Genomic DNA, 24,617 nt, shown 5'->3' with positions numbered 1-24,617 from the left:
TTAAGAAATAATTCAAATAATGTAGGAAGTGACAGAGATAGTAAGCTGATGCTCAGCTGCTAAAAAGCTCAATTGTCAAAGTTTTAATCTGATAACTAAGTGCCATACTGCCAAGACCATTATGGGGATCAGAACAACCCGCTGCTGATGGTAATAGCTGACTAGAACATGCAATACCTAAGCTTTCACCAGTTTCCCATAGCACAAAATCTTGTGCTAACAATTTCCTTTCTTTGCCCACAAAGCAATAAAGTTTCTATTCCATCTTTATTCTCTTGCTGTAACTTGAAGCTAGAGAAAAAATTGTATGACACTGATCTATGAGGAAAAGCTGTAATAAACACATGCAGCTTCAAGTTATTTAGTTTAACCACAGTGTTTAACTGTATCATTAATAATTTGGTCTGGGTGCTCTTTACTTGAGATGGCTGACCTTCACAACAGCCTGGTGTAATGAACAGAATTACTCACGAAGCAAAGAAATAGTCGATTGCTTAATGCTAACTTCATACAATTGTTCTAGGACCTGAAATACAAGTTTTCCACAGCACTGCTGTTATGCCTTAGCTCGTACAGACAGCAAGTGCCCTTATTTTTCATTACAACCATGGAAACCTTGAGAAGGAAGTTTCAGCTGAGACACCAAAACAACTGGTACAGTTCTTTGAATAAGCTTCTCTGGAAGTCTCAGAAGTCAAGCTTGCACAAGCTTACTCAGTCACTGAGCTACAAAGTATAGATACTGCTTTGCTAGCTGCAACAAGCAGACGTGATCTTAGACCTGATGTGTCCGGAGAGTCCAAGTCCAAGCTGAAACTACAAAAGAGTTTCAAGTGACCACAGGGCTGCTGGGAACACTTCCTTGCAGGTGTTTCTTAGTTAATTTTTAGATATTAAAGGTGTCTTAAAGGTTTCTAATTATAGATACATTTTTAAAAAAATCAAATATGCACAAGTTCTAATTCAGAACGTCTTCCTGTTTGAAGATATTCCCTAATAACAGGGATACGCTTAGCACCCTGTATTTTGGAACATCCATCAAACACTGGTCCATTTTCAGGATAAAAGCCACCCAGACCCCCTTCCACTGCTGCATCCTCTGAACACAACAGGGTCCCAGTATTACAGTCGAAGTAACCACTGTATCAGAGGAAGCTTGACAGTGACATTAGGTGAATGCCCAACAGTCGTGACAGTAGTTTTTACTTTAAAAAAGTGGAAAATCTTCAGTATTTCATATACTGAAAAACCTCATCAGCAGACTACGGGTTCCCACAGTGAGGTAGAATAACAGCACTGCCAATAACTCAGCTAGTCTGAAGTTATCACGTAATTGAACGCACTAGTCATTATCACCACTAGTACCAGCAAAAACACTGGAGATGTTTATTGTCACCTGTGGCCAAAGACAAGAATAACATAAGCAAGAAACAGGCAGCTTAATTAAGCATGGAAAAAAATAGTGAAAGGAAAAAAAATAGCCCCCTCCCCAAACCCACTATATATGCAGTCTAGGACATATAATGAAGAGCTTTAGACTTTGTTAGCAAACAGCTTTCCTTTGCAAATCTGGAATTCAGACGGTAATTTTAATTACTGTTTAAGCCTTCATTAAAGAAGGTCTTATTTGGTTATTGGCCCAGAACTGACACGCAGAAGCATTCCCAGGCTAAGACGGCATGCTCCTCGCACTGCTTTAGCTTTTATCAACACTCATCAAGCTAAAATTTGAAAATTACATTCTAATAGCTTTTAAAGCTATTATTCAAAGACAGTGGTTTAGCAGCACTGAACAACAGTGAGAAGTGCGCTTTTGCATGATCACTTAGTCTTTATCAACAAAGCAACTTCTATCTCCATCTCCACAACAGCTTTGCCCATTCTTCAGACAGCACTAGCAAGTTTACACTACAGACCTAACCTTTGTAACATACGTTTTAGGTTTCTTTGGCACAAAACCTTCATGTATACTCCTGGAGCATAATTCACAACATATTAACTTTATTGCTTCTGATCGCGTTGTGTGCTCATACCAAGAGGCTTTCTGTGAAATGCTTACCCTGTACTGTACTGAGAGAGAGAGGGACCTTAAATCCAGGCTCCTGTCCGAAGAACTGAGGCATTTATTTAAAAGATAAAATAAAAACCAGCAGCTTCTCGCTTCTAGTATATGTTAATGCAAGCACAGTAAGAAGGAAGCTTTACTATCAAAGCACTCGTATTTTGAAGCTGCAACGAGGGCAATTCTGAACAGCAGCGGCATAACAGCAGGCTCGGAGCAGCACAAGCGCTCCCGTTCCTCACACGGAGCCTGCTGCTCGGGTCCCTTTGCCACACGCACCCGGGCTCGGCACTGAGCCCTGAGGTGGAAGCGGGCCGTGCATCACTGCAAGAGGACGGAACAAGGGCTCCCGGAGCTACGGCTGGCTTACGCTGCCTGCTCTGCACACACACACACACGCCGCGAGCCCTCAGCGAGCAGCACGCACGGGAGCCGCTGCCCCTCAGCCCGCCTTCGCCCAGGCGGGACGGGCCGAGCCCGCGCACCGGGGGCGCCGCTGCCGAGCCCCACCGGCCGAAGGCGGCGCGCGGGGCCGCCTCCGAGGGCCGCGGCGGCGGGCGGGCTCCGCCGGGGCTGCCCGGGGACCGCCCGCACCGACGGGCCCGGGTCCGCGAGCGGCAGCGGACGGCCCCGCCGCCCCCCCCCCTACCCCCCACCCCCCCGCTCACCTCGCTTGCTGGGCCGCCCGGCCGAGCCGTCCGCGGGGCTGCCCCGCCTCGCCTTCTGCGGCTGCCCGGCGGCCAGGCGGCCGGGCTCGGGGGCGGCGGCGGCGGGGCGATGCCGGTGGTGGTGGTGGCGGCGCTCCTCGAGCGCGGCGGGCGGCGGCAGGCTGAGCGGGGAGAAGGCGAAGAGGCCGGCGGCGGCGGGCAGGCCGGGCAGGGCGGCCGGGGGCAGCGGCTCCGCCGGGCCGGGCCCCGCCAGCAGCTGCTGGCTCAGCCGGGCCCGCTTGCCGCCCGCCGCCGCCTCGCCGGGAGGGCCCCGCCGCCGCCGCCCGGCGCCGCGCGGCCGGCCGGGCCGGTCCCCCGAGGGGAGCGGGGGCGGCTCCTCCGCGGCCCGGGACACGGCGCGCACCGCGGCGACCTGCGCGGCCATTTCACAGGCTCCCTCACACACATTTAAATGGCCCGAGCGCCAGCAGGCACCGCGCAGGCGCCGCGCGGCGCCCCCTGGGAGCTGTAGTTCCCGGCGGCGTGCCGGGAAGCGTAGTCAGCCCGCGCGCGCAGGCGCGGGCCGCGGTTCGGCCGGCCGAGGAGGGCGGCACGGGGGCCGGTCACGTGCCCGCCGCCGAGCCAACGGCCGCAACGGGCGGCGGGAGGGGGCGGGGCCGCGCATCGAGGGTGGCGGCGCGCGGCGGGGCCCGTGGGGGTCGGGAATAAACTCGGCTCGCGCAGGTCGCGTCAGGCGCCGCATCAGCGCACTTCGTTTGCTTGTGCAGCGCGTCACGGGGCGCTCCGCGGGTTGCGCGGTCCCCGACGTGGATGCGGCTGGCCGAGTTCCTGCGTTGTCCAACGCGTCAAAGCGCTCCGCGGCCGCCTCGGGGGGCCGCAGGGACTGCGCGAGGGAACCGCACGGATCGGTCCAGAAACGGCGCCCGCCGCGTCACACGGACCGCGTGTCTGCTGGAGGGTCACACGTCCTTACACACCGCGTGTCTGCTGGAGGGTCACTCGTCCTTACACACCGTGTGTCTGCTGGAGGGTCACACGTCCTTACACACTGTGTATGTGCTGGAGGGTCACTCGTCCTTACACACCGTTTGTCTGTGCTAAAAGGTCACACGTCCTTACACACTGTGTGTCTGCTGAAGGGTCACACGTCCTTACACACAGCATCGCCTCGGAGGCATCGACATTTCCCTTGCTGCGTTTTTTTGGTTTGTTTCATACAGTGAGGACGGTCGGGTCAGCTAATTGTGCAGCTTGCTACATGAGCTCAGTTGCTGTATGACCCATCAGCATCTGAGACTTGTTAACCAAAAATCTAGAAAAAAATACCTGGATTCACTCAGATGGAAAAACAAAACATTCAATTAACTGAAAGATAATTTCTTTCTAAAATTTGAGATGCTAATTCTCTGTTCATTCAACTTATGTAAACGTATAAGGAAATGCAGGTGTTTGATTACAATAAAACTGCACGTGATTGCAGTAACACAGATGCTATGTTGGCAGGATCTCCAGCTTCTTGTTTTGATTTGGTCCGGTCTGTACTTGGACCAAATTGGATGTCCCTTCAGTCAACAGTCCTCCCTGGAATCTATTCCCAATGTACAGTGTTTTGTTTCAGAAAGCTTAAATACATCATTTTGAAGTGAATAGGTTCCAAAACACAATAAAAATGTCACTATTTATTATAAAATATCTATTCCCGGTTTTAATTTCCATCCTGTTATAAATTAACTGAAAGTGCCTAGCTGCTCGTGTTTACCTGTTCTTCTTTACATTAAAACTTTAGTTCATGAAGAATGTGCAAGTAGTGCTTCATCTGCAATATATCATGCAACACCTTTTGATGTATTTATTTTGATGGAAACCTTACTGGGATGAGCACTCAAGGCATATCAGAAGGTATTCACAAATCTGTAACACCAAATCTAAATATTCCATGCCGGTGGTGGATTTCTTGGTCCTTTTGGTTTTGAAAATCGACTTGCAAAGCCTGCAAAGAAATTGTGTTGTTTTTTTTTTTATTTTTAGTGCAAATTCAGTATGTTATTGATGTTGATCATATAATTCCCTAAAATAACACGGTATTTGAAAATACTTGTAATTTCAGCTTTCCCAAAATTTAAGATACAGTCGACTTGAAGCAACAGCCTGTAGTTGTAAGTCAACTGGTGCAAAAACTATGCGAATACAGTCTATCGTTGTATATATCCACACATACTCCCATTACAATATGAATATCAAGAATGTAACTAGATCTTATGCCTAGTCTGACAGAAGACTTCTCTAAAGTAGAAGAATTTAAAATGGAAAACTGTGTTTCTCCTCCACCATATTATACAACATTAGACAGCAGCCTAATGGAAATGGTACAGCTTTGTATATGTCTTCTGCTGTCTCTGCTGCTACATAAAGGCTAAGGCATCTCACACATTGAGAAATATTTTTCAGGGCAGGTTTCAGGGTCTGTGTTTTCCACCCTACCTGTTCCTTAAACAGATTGTGAATAAAGCCGTAAATGTTTAAAAAATAAGCATTATTTGTAATTTTGCAATAAGATGGCAGCACAGTTTTGCACAAATCCAAAGATGTATTTCTTGTGCATGTTCTACAGATAGAATGTTAGATAATTGCTGCAATAACAGATGAAATGTTTTTAAAAGTACAGACAGGATACAGGTACATTAAATTATGTAGGCATGAAACAGTTTCATGCTATTTTGGGGTATCGCTTCATTTGAGAGTTAACATTCAGCCTGGTACCTGCACTTAGACTTTCAAAAAACGGGTACCTCCTATTCCAAAATGCAAAGAGAAAAACATACCAAAATTAAGGAAAGAGCTCAGATGGTTTGACGGGGCAGATTCTGATGGTTTTGTCAGTGAAGATGGACTACAGATGCCTAGAAATACAAAATTATACTGACACAGTGACCATCGTAATTCCCTGAAAAACTAGGTTTCTACACATCCATGGGGAAACACATACTTCCACATGTACAACCACACTTGGCACAGATGTTATTTCAGCATAAGATGAAGATAAGTACTTTCCACACTGCCAGAGCTTGAAAGCCACACAGTTTTAACGACATTATTTGCTCATAGCAGGGAGTGAATGTACTACTGCAATAAAATCCACTGGGAAAACGTTGGCTCAGAAGTGCTTTAAACAGTTTTTCGCAGTCCTATTTTCAAGATAAGCATTTAATTTTAGATCAAAGGGAACTTAATGAGAAACTCATTCTTTTTGCTCCAAATAGGGCAGAATCCAGGATGGGACTCAAGTTGATCATATTCCCATCAACACCTCTTTCCCGCATTTTGAAAGTATTTGTCCCACTGGTTTGAATGACCTGAAGAATTTGTAATTTGTATACACTGGAACTGCCCCTCAGGTAACCAAAGGGCACTGCAGCATCATTATGCTACTCCTACAAACACTATTACTGTCCAGATGAAATGGCACTCAACTAGCAAGTGCAGTCATAAATGTTCTATGCCCAAGTAAGCAGATATGCAGGGAGTTTCACATTTGACAAGTGCCCGTGCTTGAAAAATTCCAGATATATCTTTATATATTTGCTTAAAGCCATCAGGAAGATGCACATTAGTCTGAAAGACTTACTTTTTCTCACGTTTTTCAGTATTTTCAAACTCTGAAAAAAAAAAAAAAGGTAGCAGCTACTGTGAAAAAAATGTAGCAAGCAATTGTAGCAGCTATTATGATAAATGTATATATAACACATCTCATAAAAAGCATCTTGTCTAGCATCTGAGACTTCAGATTCCTGCCTTTCACTTTGTCTCTCGCTTTTTTCTAACTAACAGTAAAGCCTCCAGTTTTTATTCTTGCCGTTTTCCTCAAATGCTTTTCTGTTCAACCATAACATCTCAAAGTACAATTGCTTAAGAGCATAATTAACTAGAGCCACGGTGATGAACAGAGTCTGTCCTACATGGGAATTCAGACTCCACTCAAGCAAATTTTTCCAAGAGGAATTAGCACTTCGGGTGAACAGAGTGCTGAGGCATAAACATTCACACAGACATGACTGTGTTCCTCCTGCACGCCAGTTCTGTCTACAGTTCTACAACAGAATATTTTTACTAGCCTTGTTTCTGTGCACAAAATAGAAGAGAATGGTCTCAAAGCATGTTATTTTCTCAAGGTTAGCAGTAAGAAAGTAACAATAGCTATAGCCAGAATGATCTCTTCTCACCCTCTCCTTTTTCTATAACTGTTATGTGATTTTTTATTTATTTATTTATTTATTTTACCTTGCTTCTCCTAAAGCATTTCACGGGCTCTTTTGATGATGCTTCAGAAGCATTGTTGCTCAAACCCAGAGAACTAGTAGAATTTCTTGGAGCAGGCTGCATACCTGGGAACATATACCAGAACATTTCCAGTGGTGATTAATGAATCCTCCCGCTTTTTTTCTAAGTGCTTTGTTGCTGCTTATTGTTTCCTCTAATGCAGCAACTGCAGAAATTTCCAGCGTGTTCCCTGGTTACATTTACTTCTTTTAGTAAAAAAGAACCTAACTTACTTACCTGCCTGCTGAACTCTCCTACATTTAAGTACATTGGTAATATTTTGAATAAGTGGGCCACTATCACCTCAGGTATCTACAGGATTAGGTGTAAGTATAAAATCTCAGTTACATGTCGAGAAAATAACTTGTCACTTACTTGCTGTATCAGCAAGAACAAACGACTCTGGGGTTCTTTCAGGAAGCGGGGGAGGAGAGTTAGAGCGATCCCGGTTTGTCTCTGAGAAAGAAAAGACAGAAGGTTTGGATAACTGCCTTTAAAAACATATATATCTGTTCACCAAGAGGGCCGCAGCACTCTAACCTGCACATCTCCATTGTCTCAAAGGAAACAACACACAGTAAAAGGACGTGACAAACCTTAGCCTGAGGAGAGTGCAGGGAAAATCATCATAAAGATATACAGAGTGGTGCAGTGGGTGGTTAGGAAACATAAAACTACCACTTCATTTGGTTGCAGAACTGTTTATATCTATTTAGTTGCAGAAGTATTTAGCAACACAAGATTTCTGTTGGACTGAGCAAAGATCCCAGAGACATTCATTAAATCTGGAAAAATTAAAGCAAGTTAGGTTAAAAGTAGACCTTACGTTGAAAGAAAGTTTATCTCAACATCAAGCCTTTACCTGATCGTGAGCTGCGAAGCTTCATACTCTGGAAACAAAAAACAAGGAAAGTATTTGAAATTCCACATAACTAAATGTGGTTCTCTTGTACTCAAGAAAGCCTTAGAGGATGAGGAAATGATGTTACATGCAAACACCCTCCCCCACACACCTCCATGCTCATGTAATGGAAAACAGACTTATACCTTATTGTTTCACTTTACAAAGCCATAAGTCACCCATGGGATGATCAAAAGATGCCTAAATTTTGTTCTGTTCCTGTCTGTCCCACAGGGTGTTGTGAACCTCAGTGGACCACTAACTTCCCGTCTTTGTTATCTTTCTCTAAAATAGGGATGATATTTTTACTACCTTGTATGGGAGTTAGGACAAAAGAAATAAAGTTTGGAGCAAACTAATCTTTATAAGGAGGAGCCTTACTGAGACCATATCTTCCTTCCAGTCCTGAACCCTGAAATAATTTATGGAAAGTATAGACTGCAAAAACTAGGGTCTTTCTCACAGAAGGAAACATGATAAGGAAATTAGTACAATGAGAAGAGATAAAAAGTCCCTTATTTACCTTACATGGTCTCAGTCTCACTGCGTCATTAAACACATCTGAGTGAGACTCACCACTCCACTCCAAAGAGGTTCCAATATTTTTATTTCTGGATGGAAGCTGAAAATCAGAAGTGGCTAGAGGAAATTCTCCTAGAAACAATTAAGCACAAGAGAGGTCATTTCTCATCCCAAGCAGCCAGAGCAAAGGCAACTGCCATATGCTGTGATCCCACACAAAGGTGAGAAGGGTGGGGGTCCTCATAGCAGGTGTCAGTCACTGCTCTGTTAAATGCGCTTACCCGATTCACTAGCCACAATGAAGGACTCAGGGGTTCGCTCAGGCAGGGGCGGAGGATCATCATCATCTGGCTGGGGCAGGATGTCTAATTGAGGAGATGTGGTCAGATTACCTGATGGCACAACACAACAGGAGAACTACAGACCTCTGCAAAGACACTGAGAACCAACTGCTCCAACCCAGCTGCACACCAGAGATTATGCTAAACATATGTAAACTGTACCTAAAATCCAGCCAGTCTTCAGCACCAACTCGTCTGCTGCTGGATACATGCCCCAGGCACACACTCCCAGCAGCATTAACAAGAACTCCCTATTGCACAGGGGAAGATTATCCATGTACCCCAGCACACAGACAATCCCTCAGCTGGTAGTACCACTGCTGCTTGGCTTGTACTGCATCTCCTGTGATGTTCCCAAGGTCTCTAGCATCTAGATAACGAGAACATTCATGACACCGCATCCTGACGGGCCCGAGCAGGACAGAGCTGAGCAGTGCCGAAGGTGCGGACAGAGAAATGTCTGCCCAAACCAGACCCAGACTGGGAAGGTGATTTTAAGGTGACAGACCTAGGCAGACACTAACTGAAGTCCTGGTTCTCTCAGTCTCAAGGGGATGCCAGCATCCCCCTGCATGGCTCTTGTCAGAAAGGAGTGTTTTTTGGCCTTGGTTCCTCAAAGAAAACCATTTTTGGGAGCTTTCTGCTCGGATTGCCCTGCTCTAAGAATTGGTCAGCATCGGTCCTTGCCTCCCTGTGAGAGCTGTACCAAGGTGACACAGTAGTATAATGTGAAACCCAGAATCATGCTGTTCTAAAAGCATCGTCTGTTTTTATGGGAAATATGTAAGGCTGGATGAAACTGCGCAAGGCTCTCCCCAGCTGGTCCCCGGCAGGCGGCTCAAGGGCCCCGCTGGATGCCGAAGGACTGCGCTTGCCACCCCCGCCAGCTCCCGATACCCACAGGAGCCAGCAGCTCCAGCAGCACTCACTCAGCGAGGACGTCCTCCCAGCACTTGGGTAGTGAATGTGGTGGGATGCAGGCCTGGGTGGTGGGGAGCTAGCCACCATGCAAGGAGGGCCTTGTGTGTCCTGCCCCGCTGCCAGCTCCGGGGATAGCGGGTCATCTGGTGAAAGTGAAGAGAAGTAGGGGTCTTCCGCCGAACAGAAGTAACGATAAGGACATTGCCCACAGTTCCTGTGGCCTGGGGAGGCTTCTGCTACTCGGCTTGAGTGGTTCAGCTCAACAGGGGAAAATCCATCTTGCTGCTTCTCCTGGAAGCTTGAGTAACAGGCATTTGGTGACTGAGAACTGACAATGGGCTTCGCATCCGCTCCATCACAAGCCCAGGTTTCTACGTGCTGCTCCAGCACAAAGGGGGTCGATGTGGTCCGTGTCAGAGGTGCTTTGCCATGAGCCCCTTTCCCTCCTGCTCTCTGCGGCTCCAGGTCCACAAGCAGCTGCCCAGAGGACCTGCTGCTGAACTCCAAACTGTGGTGTTTTTGGAGAGCTTCCCTTGTGCCCCACATCTCGGCAGCAGCTGCGTTCCTGCTGTTGCTGAAGTTCAGAGTGCCAAAGGAGATGGCCTGTCTGATGGGAGGGACTCTACCCCCAGAGCTGCCGTGCTCTCCCTTGGCAGACGAAGACGACAAAGATGCTTCGTTTCGTACCACTGGAGAAAAATGTTGATGCACATTCTGGTCCTCTTGCCCTGAGCTGCAATCAAGCACAGCAGCATGAAGTCAGAGATGTCAAGTACTCAGAAATCTCTGTTAGCCTGTTAACAAGGCCCCGCAATATTGTCCCTAAGAGCAGGCACATTCCCCAGATTGCAGAGCCTGGTTTAGCCTCAAGCAATGAACATGGTAAAGGACTATGCACCCTGGTGCCCTATTTGGACACCATTAAATGGTGAAGAGAGGAAGCCGCTTTACACAGCTAAACGGCTCCTTCAGTGCAGACTATCTTCAAAAATAAAATTATTTACAGGAAGTGCACACATGAAAACCAAAACATGTCCACGGAAGGATCTCACCACCCTTTGAAGCTGGTAGTCTGAACCCGTAGTCTGGAAGCTGGGCTCCTCAGGCTCCCCATTCCTAGGCAGGAGGCACTTGTGCGGCAAACACAGAGGAAGGATGGGCACCAGCTAGGAACACCCCACAGGGCGTGTGGCTCCAGGTAGAGCACAGAGATGAACCAGCACGGGGGTTTTTCATCTCCATGTTCATTAGCCTTTTTTTTTTTATGCTGCCCTGGATGTGTTTTAAGTTTGTATGTGAAACACTCTAAGCACAACTTGAAACAGACGGAAGGGCAAAAGAGGGGGACAGATATTGGCATGCAGGGAAGAGGCTAAGACTCAGTCTCAGAGACACATCTGTAAGAAGAGCAGGAATTACACTAGGAACAAATGTGAGAGAAAAAGTGGGACTCAAGGGAGGCTGCAGAGATTGCTGACAATTGAAATGCAAAATTTAAACAGAACTGTGTCACAAAATATGCATTTCATGTATTCCTGAAATAACATGGGTAACTGAAAATACTAGCCCACGGGATACTTGTGCTGTGACCTTACCAGGTTAGTAAACTCAGAGAATAAATATCTTCCACTGAAGTCAGAAGTGGCTTGGGTACAGGATGCCTGGTTTGAATCTAGTGAAAGAAAAGGTCAGTAAACAACAGAGTAAGGAAGAAGAATGCAAAGAACACAAACATGCTATTTCAGGAGACGGAATTTCTGCCAACTACTTTTAATTATTACTGGAGTTTGGGAGTGACAAATACCAACTTGAAAACACCAGTTTGGAGCTGAAAACTGAGGACAGATCCCCCTGAACTGCTCTTTCTGTTCACACCTTCCTGAAATCAGATTACCAAGGGCCAAATGACAGTCCAGCTGGGCCAAACATCTTCAAAACAGCTTAAGCAGAGAGCTCTGACTTTAGGACCCCGCTCGGACATTCAGCATGGCTGTGCAGGCACTGGTTTCATTTGTGACACTTTGGCGCACAACCACCCCCCATGCTCTGTGAGGTGCTTTCAAAGGGCAGTGAGGTTTAGCAAGAGGTTTGGCCAGGAGCTACAAAACCACATCCGGATTTGAACCGTTTTGTGCATTTTGTGTCATTCTAGTCTTGCATCTCCTTTGCTTACAGCCTATCCACAACACATACAAAAGGCACTTTCCAGCTATTTTCTCACTGATCTCTGGCAAATACCATGGCAAAACTGAAGCAGAGTCCCATTGCAGGATCCTGTTCCCAATTCTTTACACAAAAGCTTCTGACAAAATTATCTAACTTGTAAGCCTTAAAAATGGCTATCTGTTTACTTCAGCAAGATTGCAAACAGCTACACATGCAGTGCACAAGGCAGCGTTCGTGCCAGCAGTCAGAGAAGAATAAGGAGAACAAAGAAACGATTAACGGTGGATGTTTCAGATGTTCCTGTTTATGTAACTTTATACCAGGAATATGTCGTTCTTCCTCAAAGGTGTTTGAGATTTGAAAGACTTTGACATGGGTTTTCTCAAGATGTTTTAGCCCACTCTCCCCCACAGACAGTCTGTGATGCTAATTATCTCACTCTGTTGCTTGCAAGTACTCCATGAAATCAAGTTTCATGAGCACATCCACGTGAAAATCAGCCACTGCTGGAGAAGGTTGAAAATATTCTATTCACTCATTACATTAAACAATTATAAAAGTATATAATGGTTTTGAGACAGAAGAAAGTTTAGCTCTCGCTTGAGGCCAACTCTTGTGGTAAGTGTTGTGCGATCAAGGAAACAGCTGGATTCTCATGGTTAACTTGAAGAGAGTCTCAGTTTGGGCTGGGGCCCTGTCTCTGTAACTTTAATACACTTCCTTGCAGAGTATATAGAAATGAATTAATGTAGTTGTATAAATGAAATAGCAGGTAAGATACTTAGGGCCACACAAGCACCTCCATAAATTGGAGGCTTCTGTTACAATGCAATTATGAATAAATAGGGCAAAAAGGTGATTCATTTCAGGTCTACAGAGGAAACCTCTGCAGTAGGAATCTAGGTTAGAGCTTGCGTGCCTGAGCCTGCAAGAAGGCAGTATGTTTATCCTGGTGACCTTTACCTGTGAAGCAGCAGAATTTTCCTGGGCATCAAGTGCTTTAATCTGCCTTTTGAAGAGTTCAATAACAGCATCATAAACCAGCTTGTACTGCTCCTGCATCACGGACAAATAAAACAGACATGAGAGCCAGCACTCACATTGCTTGTAAATGGTCATGTATTACGCAAATCAAACATCAGCCGCTTATAGAAGCTGACACTTTGCGGTCTGTTGGCAGGACCAGTTATCAGAAGTAGAAGCTACAATTTCCAAAGGGTTGAGCCTGAAGTATTTGTTTTGTTGTCAGCTGCACAAACAACACCGTTCTGCACTAAGCTTCCTCTTCATTCTGTCTCAGCCGAGAAGAGTTCTCGCTTTATTTCCTGGATAGACACTTGTTTCACAGCATAAGCATTCAGTAAGTGAGTTTGCAAGCACTAAGCTATTCCAGCTGTCTACAAGGAAATAGTCAGAAATCCATTTCTGCAAAATGATTCTTCTGCTCAGAAAAGGGACCTTACAGAACATCTACACGCCTAGTTCCCAGCAGTGCAACCATTTTGTTCTTCCTTACTGCAAGCCCTCCTGAGGAACTATTGAGGTTTCAGTACTGAGTTAACAGTACTGAACATTAAGAAGTATTAACAATAAGTATTAACAGAAATATTAACAGTACCAGTTGTTAAAATTTCCTGAGCGTACCTTGGTCTGCACTATTGAAGGTCTTTGTGTGCGCATCTCCTGGATCAGACTGAAAATACTGAAGTTCACTGGAACAATCTTGCAAGAAAGGGAAGAGATGAAAAATTAAAGGCAGGTTATTCCAAGGAGCTTCCACGTTGTGATGCTTAGATGTTTAGAACAGTATCCCAGATTCAGACCTGCTACTGCAAGAGTCTTTAACAAAGGACCTGCTTATCAAGCCACCTTTATGAACTGTCTTGCCTCCTCCCTCCTGCATTGCACTCCAAGAAAATACCCTTTTTTATAACATTGGTAACAGCTTGGAATATCATGAAGGACAAGATACTGATTTCATGGATCAGGGGATTCAGGATTACTGTGATAAAGGAAATAACCACTTTGCAGAATCTCAGCAATCTGGCACAAGGCCAGGGATTACTTACTGTTAAAACATTCAAACATACATTTTTAATGAAGAGTCAGAGTAAAGCAAGGTGTTAACTTGAAAACACTGGATTTCTGATACTAAAGTGTGGAGAGACAAATATAGGCAGTAAACTTGTATTGAAGACTGAAGGCCAGCACCTAGGTTAGCCCAGTGATCTTAAGACCAAGACAGGGAGGAGAGAGAGCAGGAAGGTCTCCAGCCTGTCTGCACACCCCGGGCTGCATCGGGGCTATTTGCACCAGGATGCAGAGGGAGGGAGTGCAGCACCAACAACAGGCAGTGCATGGGTGGTGCAGAGCCCAGACAGAGAAGCAACGCAAACTGGCTGTCAGGTATCAGCGATTTGGCCAGTTGGGCTACAGGGACTTTTCATTCACAGTTATTATCTGAAATACACCTGCGTGCAGTCAGAGGGAGGTAGAGCTGGGACTAAGGGGAGGAAGAAGGCGAGGGAGAGAGACAGGGAATCGCATGGTGCTACACACGTGCCGTTTGAGCATGCATGGCGGGACTGACACCTACTCCGTCCTTCAGCAGCTTCTGGGTGTAGTCGATTGCACAGATGACTCCTGTTCTCCCACAGCCAGCACTGCAATGAGAGTCACAGCAGGGTTGCTAGTAGAGGGTAGTGGTGGGCACGCTGTATTCTCCAACAAGAATATTTCAAAAAACCCACAGCCTTGCATCCCACACCTTGGGCAGTGCAGACTCACACAACGGCCCTCCCGCTCCTGGTGGCAGCTCCACCTGGCTGCACATAAACTTCCACCTGACCACAGCTCTGCTGCAGGCTAGGAGGCACAACTCCTAGGCCTCCTACATCGTCCTCCTGTGGTGACCAGGAATGCACAGTGTTCTTGGTCTCAGCTGTAGCTGCTATCACTGGCCTGCTGTCACCTATCTCCTCTCCTGCTCTCCAGCCATACCAGTGGCTCAGAGGACACGTTCGTCCTTAGGACTTCCTAGGAGAGGATGGAGACTCCAGTCCTGCGCGGGTTGTGCCACCCACCCCCATGGGCGCTCAGCAAGCGCGGGGAAGGCAGGGAGGAGCCGGGAGCGCTCACCTACCTGCAGTGGATGCAGATGGGAATGCTGTCGTCTGGCTGGTAGCAGCGAACCTCACAGATGAGCTCCAGAATGGGGTCAATGGAAGAGGGAACATCATGGTCTGGCCAGTTTTGATAGTGGAATTGGTGGATGGTGCGGATTTCCTGCAAGAGGAGAAAAGTGCTGACAGGAGACCGAATTAACTGTCAGCGCAGCAAGCGCAAGCTGATGTGCTACAGACATCTCTAATTCCCTGCTGTGTTGGTAGGCAAAGGCTGCAGGTTAGCAGTGCACTTTGTGGCTGTTCTTGCTGCAAAGGACACCTTGCCACTTTATGATGTTCTTGATATTACCAGTTAACCTCGCTTACCCAGGATCTAATTTGCCACAACTAATAAACAGCTTCAGAAACTGAACTTTGGGTTAATTATTTTTTTACTTTCTTAATTCCTTCAGCTACTTCTGAATCCAAAATAGCATTCTGAGGAGTGTAAAATTTTCTCCAAAATGCACCATATTTTAATATTGATATAACAAACCTAACCAAGATTCTTTTCCTGCCTCTACCTTTCCTACTTACTTCATTCAGGGTCACTTTTAAAGTCCTGATCACATATTCATTTTTCTTTTCTTCAGCTTCCTGCAGAACAATAAATTAGGGTCACGTTTTCTGCAGATGACAATAGTTTCCAATGCACATGATGTGGTGCTAGTGGCAGCTATACTCACACAGGCAATGGAGAAGGGCCCACACTGCAGGGAGGAGTCACCCAGGTCTGCCCAGTACCGCTCACATTTTTTCTGTTGCAAGAAGCAGATGTCTGGTTATTCCCTGCTGCCTGCCTGCAGCATCTTCTGTCTGTCTTTGCCCAGCAAATCTCACGCCAGGAGGCCCGGCTCTTGCTGCTGACCAGTCTCTACCCTTCCCTTCCCTCGAGTCCTCGGGGCCACACTCGTGCCGGTGACGCTCTCACCCGCAGGTGACCTGTGCTCATTCCTGGCTGCCAGCACCATGTCTCTGGGTGCAGCTTCGCACAGGGCTTTGTGGCAAGGGAGGGGACAACGGGTGCCGGGGTGTTTGGGTCTGGCTTGTTCTCCCCTGCCAAAGAGGCCAGTTACACTACCAGAAATGGCCGAAGAATTTGCTGCAGGAGACTCAAGAAACAGTTTGTATTAAATGGAAACTCACTGTCCCTAATGAGATTTAATAAAAATCTGCATCTCTCCACCCTGCCTTGTCACTGTCATGGCAGGGCGATCTCTGATTTGTTACTCACCTTTCCCATTTCAAACTCCATACAAGCCATGATCACGATCTGCAAAAAAACAAGGTTTGCTAGAAAAGCCTGGAGGCAAGTTTCTTATCCAGGCAGAAAAATCAAACTGATCGTTTGGGGATACTTATCAGCAATGAGGAAGCTACTTGGACAGTCTTCCCCAGAGTCCCACAGTATTACGCAAATCAAACCCAGGAGGACATCATCCACAGCCCAGGTGCGAAGACCTTCCCCCTTGGAGCCCAAAAGCAGACAGCCACAAGCAGCGGTCATGTCTCAGAGTATGTGAGGGAAAGGCTCACAGGAAGGATGCAGGTCACACAGAACATCTGAGTACCACCCAGATACTACCGCTGTCTCTTTAGCCACAACGGAGTTCTAGCTGGTTTTACAGACAACTTTTATTTATTAAAACAAAACAAGCAACAAGACATACAAATCTGCACCTTACCAGGACTTCATACTCCCAAATCATCCTCCAAAAGTCAATGACAGTAGTGGAGAGAGGACCCTGGGTTGCGATGTATGCTCTTGGCCCATAGACGCCCTAAAACAGCATTCAAATCAGATATGTAGTCACACTTGCATTGTTCCCTAAAGGAAATAAAAATCATTCCTCTTTCTGAATACTACTTCTACCCAATGAGCCCAATAAGGACTTAGGAGGGCTTTTATCTAGTTCAATTTTAGGCACCTGAATTAAATTAAGTAACCAGAAACCAAGATGTGAAAATTTCCCAAAGGCAAAGCCAAAGCCAGGGAGCTGGGCTTGAGGCGAGATCTGCTCCCAGGGGCCCCCCTGCCTTGCAGTGCGTTTGGGAGAGCCTACAGGTATCGGCCCCACGGCTGACCCCGCTCTGCAGAGCGCAGCCTGGCACTCCTGTGGCCGCTGGCCAAAGAGAGAACTGTGATCCCCTGTGAAGGTCTGTCCGTCTGCAGACACGTTGCACAGAGCCCTCACTCACGGTGGCGGAGAGCGAAGGAAACCTTCCGTCTATCAGAGAAGGGCTCTGGGCGCAGCGAGTCCCAACTCCATGGAGCTCCTGAAGGGTCGCTGAGCCCACAGTGACCTGCCCCGTTGCTCGCCGCTGCAGCGGGTCTCAGCGGTGCTGCAGTGCAAGGCTTCCTGCCTGCCTGCTGGTTTCAGGCTGGGCGACTCTGGCCGCGGGCAATTTTGCACCATCGCCCAGCAGAGGCAGGAAGCGGGGGCTGCAAGCCACAAAGTGTTCCACCCCCAGTCCCGGCACACGTGTGACCCCTGCCCTGCTGTCTCGTGCCTCTGTACAAGAGGTGTTCTAAAGGGCTCACTGATGGCGTGCGGCTTCTGTACGTCAGCTATCCTCATGCACAGCACAGAAACTGCCACAGGCACAGGGCCTGCTCCTCCCGGCACAAGTCAACCAGGCAGCTCTAGCAGCTGCCACAAACACCATTGCACTGCAAAACATGATGAAAGAAGCAATACCTTGATGAAGTTGGCATTGATGTAATGAGAATCTGCATCTGATGTGATCAGGGACAGCTCCACTCTGCTGTGGTCAACTGCAGGCACAAAAGCAGGAGAAGCAGCAGCAACAGTTAGCGTTCATCTCTCTTAGCAGTTGGGCCCCTCGGGCTGCAGCATGAGGTGCCTTGGAGGAGCACACGCATCAGAGAGCTCTTCTCCAGAGCCGACAAGTGGATGTGCAAGCAGCCAGAGCCTCCTCCAGCACTGACAAAAGCCCTGCGCAGAGCTGCCACTGTCTGTGTGCGTGCAGCAGACCGGCACGCTCTCCTTCAGAGCCGGCAAGAGCTGCAGCTGCTGCCACTACCACGGGGCAAGACTGTCCTCCTTTACCATGGAGCAAGCCAAACCTAGAATTGCCCTGCGTGAGATCTGTGGATTTAGGTTTCTTTTCAAGCTAGAATGGATGGAAGGGACAGTCTGCTCTGGCCCCAAGACGGAATTTGCTTTGGCAATTCCAGCACCAAGCAATGACAAACCACAGCAGTTCCTGCCTGTGGCCTGCTTTGTACACAATGGAGATGTCCTTGTCCAAAGCCATTCCTCTACAAGGTCTTGGTTGCAATGCTACCCAGAAAGTCTGCAAGGATTATCAGCAGAGGATGTGTTTCCTACTGAATTGACATTCTTCATTCTCTGGGAAATACATGCCAAAGTCTTCCAGAGCATGCTTTGAAACAGTCAGAAACAAAACCTTAAATCTGAGCAGCTGAATTCAAGGCCAGGAGACAGCCAGTGACATGTTCACATGCAAGCAATTATGCGGGCAGATACTGGAGGAAGAGGGCAAAGTCAAGCTAGGAAAAAAAAAGAAAGGCTGAATAACAACATTTGCCATTTCCAACCTACAGGGTAAGATGTCTTTGTATCTGTTCTTCTTGATGTTCTCTGGGTGCTCAGATGCTGCTGTAGGGTAGATTTTATCCGATCTGTATTTTGTTGACTGCCTTTTCAGCTTCTGTGATAGAAGAATGGAACAAGTTACAGCAGATGTGCTACATACAACACGCTACTAGAGAGCATGTGTGAAGGTCTCTAGGGGTCAGGCTCACCACCACAAAGTAAGATCTGCACCATTAATTCTTTCCTGAGTGGCTTTTCTCAAGGTACTCAGGGCAAGAATAGAGACAGAAGCCACCTAAGAGCTTCAGCACAAACTTCTGAAGAATGGAAAGTGTGTGCTGAGGCAGTACCCACAAGAGGCTCAGGCATGTAGGCTTCTGAAGTGAGATGCTGCATTTATATAGCACATAAAGCATCGCCCTCATGAGCAGGTGAGACACGGGGACCTTTCCCAGTATAAATGGCACCCAGATAAGAGGATTAACAATATTAAACTACCTCTAATAAACGACAGCAGAAGGGACAGATGAATTAATTGATTTTTCTCACTTTACTAGAGATGCTCCTATCTGTGGCTGCAAACAGCAATGCTCAATTAAAAGGGGCACGAGAAATCAGAGCAAAGTAGTTATATGTGCTGATGACAAAGAAAGGAGGAGAAGTCGTCCTAGGAGAGGCCCACAGAAATATGAATCTTCAGTCTCTTTCATTTCTAGGGTAAAGCTGCTGCACTCCTGGAGTGTTCAAGCATATTTCTCCTTGTAAAGTGTAGAATTTTATTCATTGACATCAGCCCCTAAGTAACAAGCACTGTTAATGACCATTGACTTTGAAAGCACCATTCTTGCTGTATTCTTTCTTTCATAATTTATTGTCTACCTGGCCACTTTTCTTACCAACAAGGGATGGTTTTGATTTAAAACAAAAGGTCATTTCTCTAATTAGTATCTATGGTTTGACACTCCAGAGGGCAAGTCTCTCACTTTCCACCACCCTGGAGCCACGCCATTACAGACCTCCTCTCGGACACTGTTGTTGCAGCCCAGAGAACTAGGCTAACCAAGGAAAACCCTCAGCACCCGGTGCCTTAACAAACAAAAGTTCTACAGGGGAGCAGAGGGAAGGGACCATTGGCACACCTGAGCTGCAAGGTGATGGAACGTCTTGTGCCTTGCACGTATTTCGTGGTCACCCACGTGAATTTTAACAGGAAGTGGAAACAGTGGTTCAGCAGCTCTGCCCATATAGCAGAGGAAAAACAGGCTGGTCTCAGGGTTGCTGAGCCAAAATAGCTCAGTGGTCAAATGGGTTGGTGCTGTGGAGATGGCCGTGCCCTGCTGATGGTGCAGGCAACACCGTCTCAGTGCGTTGGAGGCAGTGAGCTCTAACACGGCAGCACAGGGGGAACAGTGGGAGTTCAGGGCACTGATTTTTGGGTGCTCAACATACACCGCCTCAGGGGTCAGCCCACCAGCGACCTTTGCACTGGGGCTCACACACGCTTGTATTCCAGTTCTTCCAAAAGCTCCCTTGCCTGCTCTGGACGAGCGATCGCCAGGACGCGACACCCTGCAGGGCCTGCGTGTGTGAAGCTGCAGAACAAAGATATTTGCCATAAGGCCGCGTCAGGCGATGAAGGGCTTTGTAGCTCTGCTTATTTGACCAAGCCATGCTGCCCCTGCGCAATACTGCAGATGAGAGGTATAAAAAGCAACGTACATCTCATTTCCACGGTATTTCTGTGCACAGAAATACAGGTTCAGTTCTAAGTCAGTCACTGTTTTTTAGTATTAAACTTGAGTTTTTAAAGGGTCAGAATGAGTAAGGAAGAAGGCACAGGAGGCCTTGGACAGTCCATGTGTCCAGTCTTTATTAATCAAGAACAAGGGGCATGTACTGTGTGACAGAAGGTGTGGGAGCTGGCAAGCAGCAGGATGTTTTTTGCAGAGTGCACATCCCTATACCCTGCTGGTTCCTCGGGTGTTTATTTGCATCCTCCCTCTGTCTTGTTCAAGCACCACCCCACCTTCAGGGGTAGGCTTTCATGGAAGGAGCTGGAATCACTCAGCACAGGGGCCAGTCCTCTCATAGCTACAGCTCTGAATCTCCTTACTCCCGCCCCTGCATAAACTGATATAAAAATGATTGGGAAATGACTATATATGACAAAGCAAGTGAGAGCAGCAGGGATCAAACTCTGGCTGTGAGACCGCATGAACAGAAAAAGGACACTCAAACAAAAAAAACTCTGTCATTTACAGTAACACCACCACAATTTGTATGTGCATGTTCTTGTTCACACAAAGAGAGAGGAAACAGTAGGATGGAGAAATAACATTGAACATTTCGACCAAGCTTGGAAACACGAGCCGTCTCAGTTGCCTGTTGAGGCATTTGCACTTCCAAAAGTGGCCTGTAGCATGGGCCGTTTGGGGAAGATTTCTTCCCAGGCCTAGAGGAAACGTTGCCCTGACCACTTCTACAAGCTGTTTTTGTCAGAAAATTAGCTGTACACTTGGCTGCTAGAACTAGCACGTGGACCCAGGCTCGCCGCCCCTGCTGCCTCACATGGCACTGTACAACCCCAGCCCAGCAGTAAGGGGGAAATTCAGCAGCTTGTGACAGTGCTTTGTTCCATGGAACAACAGACTGTTACTGCAGGCTCAGATTAATCACTTCCCTCTGACCCAGACACCTGGAAGTCAAGTACTAAGCTTTTCCCAAGCGTTTGAAGTGCAAGTCTTCACTGGTATGGCAGAGCAGGGCTGGATCTCATGGGGACTGCCAAGTAACCCCCGCACTTCCCCAGGGCTCGCTGCCTGATGCAGCCCCTATCTGGTGGGGTGGCTGGGTGGCAGTGCTTATTCTGGTGTTTGAGACATCTCAGATATTACAGCTGCACCAGTTTTGCCTTTCTCTGTGTCTTCTGAAGCTGATCAACGCCTTTGCTTCTCAGAGCAGCCCAGAGAGGCTGCTAGAACAGCCTTCCTCCAGCTGACACATCAGTAGCTGTCACCAGCTATCAGGTCTATCTGGGAGACTGTGGATTGCCATCTAAGCCTCTGCCACCCAAACAAATCAAAAGTTGGCAGAGGCCTAACAGATTGGGGCACTGCACAGATCTCCACCAGACAGACACTGCAGAACACTGGGGAAGGTGGGAGCCATCAGCAATTTTTGCTAGTTTTGCTTTTATGGAAGAAGAAATTTATTTCCTGGAAGAGCAAGGAGCACTAACAGACATTAGAGCATGTGCACTCATTCCAAATGGGTGCTGGATCCCTTCCACGTAACCTAGCACAGTGCTGGAGGCTGCAGAAGCAGCCGACGCAGCTGCTCAGGTCACTGCCTCCCTCATGCCTTGGCCAAGGTGCCAGATGTCCACGGGACACGGGACAACCTCAGGCCCACACATCATTTATCTGAACACCTGTTGCTTACTCTGCAGGGTGGTATAGGGGGTAGGATGGGTGATTTCTAGTGAAATAAGAAGAGAAACAAAATATCTCAGGCAGGATCTTGAGATTCCCAACAGGAACAAACACATCACAGATGTAACCTGTGGCAATGGGAGAAGAGGCAGCAAGCAGCTCTGTCTCTGTATTCCTTACTATAACCCCGTTGTAGTACCAAGGCAAAGTGAAACCATATCTTAACAAATGTATTCGCTAAGGAGAAAACAGGAAGCACTTGGTTAATTATTTAAAAAAAAAAAACAAAACAGTTTTACTTTGAATGCAAACCATTAAATCACTCTTCTATCTTTATGCCTTTTTTAATTTTCACTCTAGTTAACTCCTGCATCTCTTTCTGCTGCAAAATGTATAGAAAATCTAATCAACACATGCAAATTATGTCCCTGTTTGGGGAGAGGCAACTGAGCAGTTCCCTTTAAATCAATGGAAACACAGAACCGTGCCTTAAGCAAACTTACCAAAAACTCCTCTACAAATGCTTCTTGGTTGAGCTTCTTGCTTTGGGTCCTTTCCAGATTCTGCAGCAGAATTTCCCTTTGGTCCATGTTGCAAGAGACAGAGCGAGACTGGCCTGCCGAACCCAGGAACGGACATGTCAAGTGCATGTCATAGCGGAAAGCACCAGCCCGGAGAGCACTCGCTGCAGGCTGTGGTTTACTGACTTCATCACAAGTCTTAAAGGAAATTAGTACGTAACAGATATCGTGGCCAAATAACAAAACAAAACACACAGCCCTGGGCCGTAGCGCCTCCTTTTAAAACCACACGCACTCCACGTGTGCCCCCACGGAGAGGGTGAGCAGCACCGCCCTGGAGTCAGAGCCTGTGCGCCCCGCGTGACAGAGAGGGTCGGAAGTTGGAGACCAGAGCTGGGTACCCTGACGCCCGACTCCTCAGGCTGATGAGAATCCCCCGGAGTCTCACAAGCAGCCAACAGGATGAGATCATCTTTGCCAAGATACTTGTCCAAGGCATAGCATGCTGCAGGTCACAAGTCTTCCTCATCCTGCGTTGGCACAAATGGACAGTTTTCCTCATGCCCACGCTGTAGCCTGCTTTCCTGGGATCGGCTCAGCTGCAGAATATCAATCCAGGATCATCTATTAATTTTTACAAGAGCTTTAAATAAAGCTGCTTTACAGCTGTGTGAGCAAAACATCAGACTTTGTAGAGCTGCCTAAATTTGGCATAAGAAAAATAGCATCAAATTCATTCTTTCTGGTCCTTTTGCATTAGCAGCCAGAAGTGAACCACTGCTTGCTTGCTCCATGAAGCCCAATGGCGCTGGAACATGCTTACACCATTCCCTCTTGTCACCTGGATTCAGACAATAACTGTCAGGTACGCAGAGCAAAGAGATCAGGAACCAGGAAGCAAAATGGACAGATTCAGATGGAAAACCTGCTTCAGGTGCCCGCATCACTTAACTTTGGCACACTTGATGAAAAGCATTCCTTATGATGGTTCAGAGTCCAGTGCTGAGGTTTGTGCCCCTTTCACAGGAAGAACAAGCGTTGGATACCGACTAATTAGATTGAGTATTTCTCTCCCTATTGAGGAAAAATAGATACAGAAACAGGCAACAAAGTAAGAGGAAAGTTACTTAAAAACAGCAGCTGGCTCCAGCCTGGAGAGGTGGAGGCGCTGCTCCTGCCTCTGCACAGTGCGTAGCGGCAGCCCAGCTCCAGCACCGACAGCAACTCCAACGCAAAGAGCCCCGACGTGTTCAGAAATGCAATGGTGCTTCACAGCACAAGATGCAAAATGGTACCTGGGAAACTGCTAAATTACAACGTGCAACATTCTTTTAGGATTGTGCCCCCCAAAAAAAGAAAGCGTTCCCAGCTTTCAAGCATGATTTCCAGCAAGACGGTGCTGCCTGTGCAGAGGAGGACATCAGGAGCAGCTGTCAGCAGAGTGCTCGAGCACATGGGGCTCTGACAAGTAGCCAGGGGGAAGGTTTCAAGCTCAGGACAGGTGTAACTAGAAGAGCCCCTGGAACGACGTGCAAAATCCACAGTTCCCCTTCATGTTTATAACTTATTCTGCTTTCCACATTAACTGCAAAATATTCTGAAGGAATACTTTAGACAGATGCTGAGCACGTGAATCTGGCTTGCACGTTTTATTCTTCTGAACTTGCACAACAGTTCCTGAACAAAGAAAACCTATCAACATGCCTCAGGTCTGCTTTCCCAGCCAGAGTTCCCCACCTCTGGTACCAGAAGACTATAAAAATCCACTTAACTATGCCATCCTAATTCGCCTCACTTGTTGTCAGCAATACTTACAGGTACTCTAAAAAAAAACCCTACAGGGCAAATTGGAAATGATTTTGAAGTGGGAAGTAGATACAAACTTCTCTGAGGCCATCCATTTTCTCTACTTGCATAGGTGGGGAAAACTAAATGAAATGAAAATAAATTGAAAACAACCACCTAAAACAAAATATGGGTATCACAACCTCGATCTTTTCAATATCTCACATTTTGTAGAAA

At 47.1% G+C, this 24,617-nt stretch overlaps 2 protein-coding genes across 5 annotated transcripts in view; both read right to left on the bottom strand.

The window, feature by feature from the left end:
* Positions 1-3,169, bottom strand: part of PHTF1 (putative homeodomain transcription factor 1) — a 32,071-nt gene extending 28,902 nt beyond the window's left edge. For all 3 annotated transcript variants that reach the window (XM_080568967.1, XM_080568968.1, XM_080568970.1), the window contains exon 1: positions 2,731-3,169. In XM_080568967.1, coding sequence (XP_080425093.1) covers positions 2,731-3,154 — 424 coding nt within the window. In that variant the 5' untranslated portion in view covers positions 3,155-3,169. The remainder of the gene's footprint in view (positions 1-2,730) is intronic.
* A 149-nt stretch (positions 3,170-3,318) lies between these two features.
* Positions 3,319-23,808, bottom strand: PTPN22 (protein tyrosine phosphatase non-receptor type 22). Of its 2 annotated transcripts, none has more exons than XM_080568975.1 (21): positions 22,578-23,808; positions 18,650-18,758; positions 17,762-17,838; positions 16,748-16,843; positions 16,297-16,335; positions 15,749-15,820; positions 15,600-15,659; positions 15,041-15,183; positions 14,495-14,561; positions 13,543-13,620; positions 12,862-12,954; positions 11,328-11,404; positions 9,741-10,465; positions 8,752-8,835; positions 8,472-8,602; positions 7,910-7,937; positions 7,423-7,503; positions 7,009-7,112; positions 6,356-6,386; positions 5,553-5,630; positions 3,319-4,720 (listed from the first exon to the last, which is right to left on the bottom strand). In XM_080568975.1, the coding sequence occupies exons 1-21, from the start codon at positions 22,722-22,724 to the stop codon at positions 4,656-4,658; spliced, it is 2,385 nt and encodes a 794-aa protein (XP_080425101.1). In that variant the 5' UTR covers positions 22,725-23,808; the 3' UTR covers positions 3,319-4,655. The 2 variants fall into 2 exon arrangements, with proteins under 2 accessions (XP_080425101.1, XP_080425100.1); XM_080568974.1 differs by having other exon boundaries at positions 8,752-8,862; positions 22,578-23,804.
* Between the last annotated feature and the right edge of the window lie 809 nt (positions 23,809-24,617).

The sequence above is a fragment of the Anser brachyrhynchus genome, assembly GCF_964034855.1.
Source record: "Anser brachyrhynchus genome assembly, chromosome: 27".
Classification (NCBI taxonomy): Eukaryota; Metazoa; Chordata; class Aves; order Anseriformes; family Anatidae; genus Anser; species Anser brachyrhynchus.
Note: the sequence above shows the minus strand (reverse complement) of the source record. Positions and strands in the feature narration are given on the sequence as shown.